The sequence below is a fragment of the Ictalurus punctatus genome, chromosome 13 (genome assembly GCF_001660625.3).
Source record: "Ictalurus punctatus breed USDA103 chromosome 13, Coco_2.0, whole genome shotgun sequence".
Lineage (NCBI taxonomy): Eukaryota > Metazoa > Chordata > Actinopteri > Siluriformes > Ictaluridae > Ictalurus > Ictalurus punctatus.
In genome coordinates this window covers 28,550,395-28,558,751 of record NC_030428.2, presented here as the reverse complement: position 1 = coordinate 28,558,751, position 8,357 = coordinate 28,550,395, and the positions used below count along the sequence as shown (strand labels likewise).

General features: G+C 38.7%; 1 protein-coding gene across 1 annotated transcript; it reads left to right on the top strand.

Moving 5' to 3' along the window:
- The first annotated feature begins 284 nt into the window (after positions 1-284).
- On the top strand, positions 285-7,807 carry rgrb (retinal G protein coupled receptor b). Its single transcript, XM_017482975.3, has 7 exons — positions 285-504; positions 1,276-1,432; positions 3,895-4,016; positions 4,686-4,845; positions 5,804-5,921; positions 6,988-7,101; positions 7,441-7,807. Exons 1-7 carry the CDS (start codon positions 429-431, stop codon positions 7,567-7,569), a joined length of 876 nt encoding a protein of 291 aa, XP_017338464.1. The 5' UTR covers positions 285-428; the 3' UTR covers positions 7,570-7,807.
- Positions 7,808-8,357: the final 550 nt, after the last annotated feature.

Here is an 8,357-nt window from a genome sequence, read left to right as displayed (position 1 = left end):
TAACTGATAGACTGCGACAGATGAACAGTTAGAGATGGACAGAGAATGACAGACACAGATGGACAGATGAATAGAAAGAGATGAGCAGACAGACGGAAAAAGAAGGATGGAGGGACAGACAAGTAACTAAGATTGTATAATAGTGTACAGTGTGTTTCTCAGCTACTGTTTATTGTGAAATCTCTCTCTCTCTCTCTCTCTCTCTCTCTCTCTCTCTCTCTCTCTCTCTCTCTCTGTCCCGCAGCAGTGTATTAAGACATTCCTTCGGGCATTACTCACTCTAACACCGCTCACACTCTCATGGCCTTTCACGTGAAACAGGATATAAAATCACGCCGTTCTTTTTAAAATCCTTCTCATTTCAGTCTGGGCTGAAGGAGGAGCGGTGTCGTTATTCATAACGCTGTTATTGATGAATTCTTGTTAAAATGGCGTCTCACGCGTTACCTGAGGGATTCAGTGATTTTGACATGTTTGTGTTCGGCTCGGTGCTGCTGGTTGGCGGTAGGTGCCAATATTTATTCAAATGATATTATTAATATGAACTCTTATTCTATTTCGATCATTTATTTGAATTAGCTAAGTATGCTGTAATGAATGCAAAAAAAGTGAAAACGTAAAGTTACAGCTTTACCTCTGACTGTGACGAAGTGCTGACACTGGAGATTCCTTCCGTAAGTTAACTACACCAAATAATCTTCAGAATAAACGATTTCCCCTCCTAATACATGTAAATGTATATGGCGAATAAAATGTTTCTGATTATGATTCCGATTTTTTAAAATCTCTTTATGTGGAGAGTTTGCTGTACAAGACCCTGTGTATGAGTTGTTACTATAGAAACCATAATCTATTAGGATAAATGCATTAATACAAACCTGTGACCTCTGAACTGCAGTAATAGAAAATGAATCAACACCTTCCAACCAATCAGAATCCAGAACTGAGCAGCGCTGTGGTGTAAATAGTAATGACTCTCTTCAGTAAAGTGTGAATGTTAACGTTTAGTGGTATTATATGTGTTTATCTTTTGATGCACGTGTGTGTTGATTTAGACGTACAGTTTGCGCAATGCTAAACTGGTGGCTCTAAGCTTCCTTTATTTGTTAGCTACATTAGCTTTGTAGCTTTACTATATTTGATGTAAAAATGGAAACTGTGTTCCTTTAATACACGCCTTCTGTATAAATGAAATGAGGTCAGGATCTGAGGTGTGTGTACTATAATCCTCACTCGTGTGTGTGTGTGTGTGTGTGTGTGTGTGTGTGTGTTTAGGTTTGCTTGGTTTCTTTCTGAACTTCATATCCATGTTGGCCTTCCTCAATGTGAAGCAGCTCAGGACTCCCAGTAACTTCTTTGTCTTCAGTCTGGCGCTCGCTGATCTCGGACTCAGCTGTAACGGTCTGACATCTGCTTACGCCAGTTACCTCAGGTACACGTCACACCCGGGAGCACGTCACACTCAGGGACATGTTACTCTCAGGGACACGTAACACTCGGGTGCACGTCACACTCAGGGACACGTCACTCTCAGGGACACGTCACACCCGGGTACAGATCACACTCGGGTACACGTCACACTCGGGTACACGTCACACTCGGGTACACGTCACACTTGGGTACACGTTACTCTCAGGGACACGTCACACTCGGGTACACGACACTCTCAGGAACACGTCACATTTGGGTACACATTACTCCCAGGGACACATAATTCTCAGGAACACGTCACTCTCAAGAACACGTCACTCTCACGGACACGTCACACTCAGGGACACGTCACTCTCAGGGACACGTCGCACTCAGGGACACGTCACTCTCAGGGACACGTCACTCTCAGGGACACGTCACTTTCAGGCATCACCAATATATCACTGCATGAACAGTCCTAGTTGTAATGGTCACATTAATCACTGGTGTAATTGAACAAAATGGCTTCCTCACTCATTATTCAGCAGCGCATACAGCAAGCGCAGAACAGCACTTGATCCAGCGAATCCTGTTATTTTACCTTTGATCGTTTTTATATCATGCTCTGACAGTTACCCCGGTGTGTGATGTAGGCGATGTTATCATGCTTTTAATTGGCTGTAGAATTAATAAAATAATGCCGACCTTTGTGTTAATTCGAAGCGCTCTCCCGTAAAGGAAACATGTCCACGGTTTCCAGGATAATCTGACACTGAGATTACAGCTCACATTCATTTCATTAATAATCTTATCCATAAAACATTCCCTCCTTGAGATAAGTAATGTTTCTAATTAAGGTGCGTCACCTTCCCATGTCCTCTGGATGAAAACAAGCCTTTCTGTGCATTTTAAAGGGATAATATTATTAAATACATTGTTAGATGTATGTGTTTATGTAATACTGGCCTTGAATGACATTCTGTAGCCCATATTTTAGTGTCTTTAGAGCCGAAACATAAATATCAGCATGACATATTGTTGTTACATCAAACTGTTGGTGCTGGGTTCAATTCTGCTCCTCACTCCAGCCAGAAAAGGTACTTAAAGGGGTAGTTCACCCCAAAATGAAAATTCTTTCATCATTTACTCACCCTTATGTCGTTCCAAACCTGTACGCATTTCTTTCTTCTGCGGAACACGAAAGAAGATATTTTGAAGAATGTGTGTAAACAAACAGTTTTGGTGCCCACTGACTTCCACTGAAACATTCCTCAAAATATCTTCTTTTAAGTTCCACAGAGGGAAGTCAGTCATGCGGTTTGGACCAATGTGTGGGTTAGTTAGTAAATGATGACAGAATTCACATTTTTGGGTGAACAATCCCTTTAAGTGCAAGATCAGAATCGAGCGTAACTGAGACACGCCCCTGTTTTAGTAAAACTCCGCCCCATCGTGCATAACTCTGACTTAACTTCTGAGTAGCGCTGAAGTCGACAGCTCCGTCTGAGAAATGAATAACTCTGAACACGTCCGTATATTAACCAGAACTTGTGCTGAATGATGGAGAACAAAGATAATGAAGAGACTTTTGCACGTAAAGAAGGAAAAATAAAAAAAACAAAAGTGACGCTACAGTCACAAGATTTTATCCAAAAAGGAAGAGAGAGAAAATAAGGACATGAAAGTGTCATGAACTTTTTAATACTCAAATACAAAGTAGTCTGGGTGTGTGTGTGTGTGCGTGTGTGTGTGTGTGCGTGTGTATGTGCACCCGCGTGTTTGTGTGAGTGTGTGTGTATGTCTGTGTGTGTGTGTGTGTGTGTGTGTGTGTATTTTTTGTATTTGTGTGTGTGTATTATTTGTATTTGTGTGTGTGTGTATATGTGTGTGCATGTGTGTGTGTGTGTGTGTACAATAAGGACACTATAATTATTTTATATTATATTTATTATAATCATTTTTCTGCTCATATTTGATGAAGTTTTCCACATGAGTGTGATGTAGTGAAGCAGCGTGCAGGTGGACGTGGTGACGACGACTGATTAACAAAACAAGTATTTATTTCATAAACAGGATTGTGATTTGCCAGAGAGAAGAGGGGAATTATGGGTAATGACCCAGGAAGTGTCGCTTCATCCACTCATACCACATTGACACAACACTCCACGCTACATATTTATTTATTTATTTATTGGCGGGGTTGTTTAATTTCTGATGATAATGTGTGTGTGTATATATATATATATATATATATATATATATATATATATATATATATATATATATATTCTCAGCTATGTGTTTATGTATTAATGCATAATAAACATAAGCATCCAATTCAATTATTAAGCATCAGGATTCTTAAAAAATTTATTGTGTGTGTGTCTGTGTGTGTGTATGTGTGTGCATGTGTGTGTGTGTGTGTGTGCATGTGTGTGTGTGTGTGTGTGTGTGTGTGTGTGTGTGCATGTGTGTGTGTGGTAGATACTGGCCATTTGGTTCTGAGGGTTGCCAGATCCACGCTTTTCAGGGACTGGTGTCCATCTTGGCAGGGATCAGTTTTCTCGGTGCTGTAGCGTGGGACCGATATCACATGTACTGCACCAGTGAGTTCAGAGAAATCATATTTATTAAAAATAAATACAGCAATAGGGAAGATCTTTCCGACAGTGAACTGTAAAATGTGTTTCTCGTACCGAGTGACGAGGTGGTGTGATGAAACTGAGTTACTGTTCAGCCTGAAGATGATTATTTTCCCATAAAAGCACGTCCACACGTGTTTTATTGCTCTTACACCACAGCAGTGTATTACAACTATTACAAATCCTCCTCTGTCCTGAAGATACTGTCCTGAAGATCCCTTCCGCCGTACACGTCTCTGTGAACGAGCCGTTACTATAGAAACGATGACGTATCAGAACGAGTGTGTTAGATTAAACCTGTGCTACTGACAGAGCTGCTGTTATAGAACGTTAATCGACACCTTCTGACCAATCACGGTCCAGAACTCAGCCACGCCGTGGTGTAATCTGAGATATCCTTCTAACCTTGAGAGTAAAATATTGGTGTTTGATTCCCACCATCTTTCATTTCTTTATTATTTATACTGATCGTCATATTTTAAGAAATGACCTGGGCTAGTGGGACATGATTAAAATCGTAGAGAATAGACAGTCATAAACAGTGTTGTACAGTCAGGTGTGTGTGTGTGAAAGTCGAGTGCTGTGTGTGTGTGTGTGTGTGTGTGTGTGTGTGTGTGTGTGTGCGCGTTTCAGAGCAGAAGATGTTTTGGAGCACGTCCCTGACCATGAGCTCCATCATGTGGGGTTCGGCCATGCTGTGGGCCGCTCTGCCGTTACCCTTCATCGGATGGGGCGTGTTCGACTTTGAACCCATGCGTGTAGGCTGCACTCTCGACTACTCCAGAGGAGACAGGTACACACCTCATCAAACACTGCGTAACACACCTCCTCGACATCAAACACACCCGAGCCCTATATTTAAAGCACGCATGTAAACCAGATACGAATATATTACACAGAATAATCATTTTTTAATTGTCTGTCGTCAGGGGTTCGCTCCAGTAGCCCCGACCTCAACCCCACCTTACTGAGCTCCAAAATAAAATCTGATTTCTACCACAGATTTGTTTAAAAAAAAAAAAAAAAAAAAAAGCCTGAAATTCACAAAAGAAATCTGTTCTTAGCCGATTCCCTTATCCATACGGAAGTACTTATACAACCACAGATCCATATAGCTCATGTACCGTGGTCTGCATGGGATTAGTGGGTCAATTAGGGCAAATCTAAAGGCACCTCCTCTAAAGGAGGAGGAGTTAAAGTGTGTCTGTTGTAGCGCATGCGCTGCAGTGGCTGAGCTGCGATACTGGAAGATTTAAAATACACATGCTGCACTTAGGAGGCGCTGTTTCACCGTTTAGTTGCCATTTAGTTGTTTTCAGCTCTCTGTGAGCTTTGCCTTTTATGGAGTTTCGTGGGCGTGGCTAAATGTAAATCTACTGTGCTTAGGAGTTTATGTCTCATTGGCGTTTATCACCACACGTACGTACATACGAAGAAAATCAGAGAAACTTTTGTAAATATGGCTGAAATTTTTAGTTCATGAAAACATTTACATGAAAGATTGAAAATAAAAATTAAAAAAACCAGTTCCAGTGCTCTCACATCTGATGATGTTCTGCTTCCCAATCAACTTTGTATGACTGTAATATTGTCTATAATAACCATCCATCTGAGTTTATCTCCAGTAGAACTCTAACACGTCATTTAGCTTCCAGCGCATGATGTTAGCGCTACGCGATGTGATCGAAGTCATCAGAAACGCCTGTAACACTGTAGTCTAACGCCATTATTTCCTTCTCTGTGATATTCAGAGATTACGTCACCTACACGCTGGCCCTCACCGTGCTCTACCTGGCATTCCCTCTCCTCATCATGTACTCCTCCTACTCCTCCATCTACACTTATTTCAGAAAGGTCCACAACTTCAAGGTAACAACATTTCACATATTTAATGATATACATTAACGTAAATCCATCATTTTATCTTGGCATGCGGTAACAGGATGTACAGCTGCTGTATCGGTTTACCCCGACGCTTCATTTTACACCACTCAGAAAAAACAAATAACTGTAATAAACACGTCATTATATAAAAGTAACTCTAGGTTTATGTTTTATTATTAACGGCATTCATTAACATTAACTAATGTTAAACTTTAGCATTAATAAACCATACTGCTACTGTTAGAAGGTTAATTTTTCGATAACAAACAAATATTTAAATTTTCTTTAAAAATCTATACAAACTAAAGGTAGTTACACTGCAGTTTATGCTTAAATAAAGGTACGGGAACCTTTCACAAAACACACAATACTCCGCTCGGAACAAAGACACTCGGGGGTTTAAATACACCACGTAATCAAAGCTGGACACGAGAACAGCTGAGACATTAGGAAGGAACCAATAACACAACAGGGGCGGAGACAGGACAGAAACCAAAACAAAACACACAGTCACAGTAAACAGTCAGTGAAGCACGCTGTCGCGCCTCGGGCAGTTCAAGTGCACGGAACGTTCCGGAACTCGGCGTGAGGAGTCATCCATGATAGTTTTTATTTTTTATTTTTTTTTACAAAACTACCCTACTATTTATTGTTATACATTTCAGTTACTCTCATTTATTTATTTATTTGTTTGATGTTTTTAAAACTACCCATTTTTTTAACATATTCATTTCTTTTTAAACATTTTAATTACTCTATCTATCTATCTATCTATCTATCTATCTATCTATCTATCTATTCATTCATGTTTATGTTTATAAATGATTATAAATGAATGATATATGTTGATAAATGTGTATTTGTTTATTGTACTGAAGAAGAGGACTGTTGGGTGTAAATCTCTGTTTCTGAATCAGGACTTTATTAAATCTGTAAAAGTCTCTCACACGAGCTTCTGGTCAGTGGGTTATTGTTTATAGCTCAGATTTATAAAGAGTGCTTATCAGATTATTCATTGTGTGTGTGTGTGTGTGTGTGTGTGTGTGTGTAGTTTAACACAGGTCTGCCTGTAAAGATGCTGCTGCTCTGCTGGGGTCCGTACGTTATCATGTGTGTGTACGCCTGCTTCGAGAACACCAAGGTCTTATCACCGAAACTCAGAATGGTACAGGACCCTTTAACACACACACACACACACACACACACACACACGCAGTTTATATACACCATTCTGTTTAAAAAAAAAAAAAAAACCCTGTAACATTTTCCTCAGGAAATAGAAATAATTCCTATATAATAATAATAATAATAATAATAATAATAATAATAATAATAATAATAATAATAATAATAATAATAATGTTATCCTCTTACTAAAAATAATCAGTGGCTCTGAGGAAGGAGTGATAATCTCTGTGACACATTCTTACAAAAAAAAAGTTTATTACTAAAAATAAAGAGGCGTTGTCCAGCTGCGTAATAACACCTGCTATTTTTTTGGCAGGTCCTCCCTGTTCTCGCTAAACTGTCTCCGATGTTCAACGCCTCGCTGTACGCGTACGGTAACGAGTTCTACAGAGGAGGAATCTGGCAGTTCCTGACAGGACAGAGACAGCTGGAGAAGAAGAAATAAACGTCCAGTGGTGTGTTTAAGTTCTCTGTGAGGAGGGTTCACTCGGTGAAGACACGAGGCCGTGTTAGAGAACGGCTTTTAATTCTATTATCTCATTTATTATTGCTCTCACATTCATCTGCTGCATCTGCGCGTGCAAGTAAACCGGGGAGTGTAAATATCAGGGGCGTAGTCCGGGGCAGTAACATCGAGGAGACACAGAGACGGACGAAGAGCAACAGCTGTATTTATATTCTCACTCTGCCTTTAAGTCAATAAATACATACTGAATTATTAGAGCTTCATCATTTCCTGTTTCTCAACGTTGGGTTGATTTTAACTCGGTGCAATCGACTTAAAACTGACCCAACTACTGAGCTGTTATTATGATTATTATTATTATTATTATTATTATTATTATTAGTAGTAGTAGTAGTAGTAGTGGTATTGTTGTTATTATTGTTGTTATTATTATTATTATTATCATCATCATCATCATCATCATCGTCATTATTGTTATTATTATTATTATTATTATTATTATTATTATTGTTATTATTATTATTAATATCAGCATTATTATAATTATTATTATTGTTGTTGTTGTTGTTGTTAATAATAATAATAATAATAATAATAATAATAATAATAATAATAATAATAATAATAATAATAATATAGGCACTTTATCGTCATGTCTTTATAGACATATTTTGGACATTATTTATTTATTTTGTATTATTTCAGACTTAACATTTTAGCCTTTTTGTTATTGTTTAAAACTCATAGACAATTTTACCATTTACTTT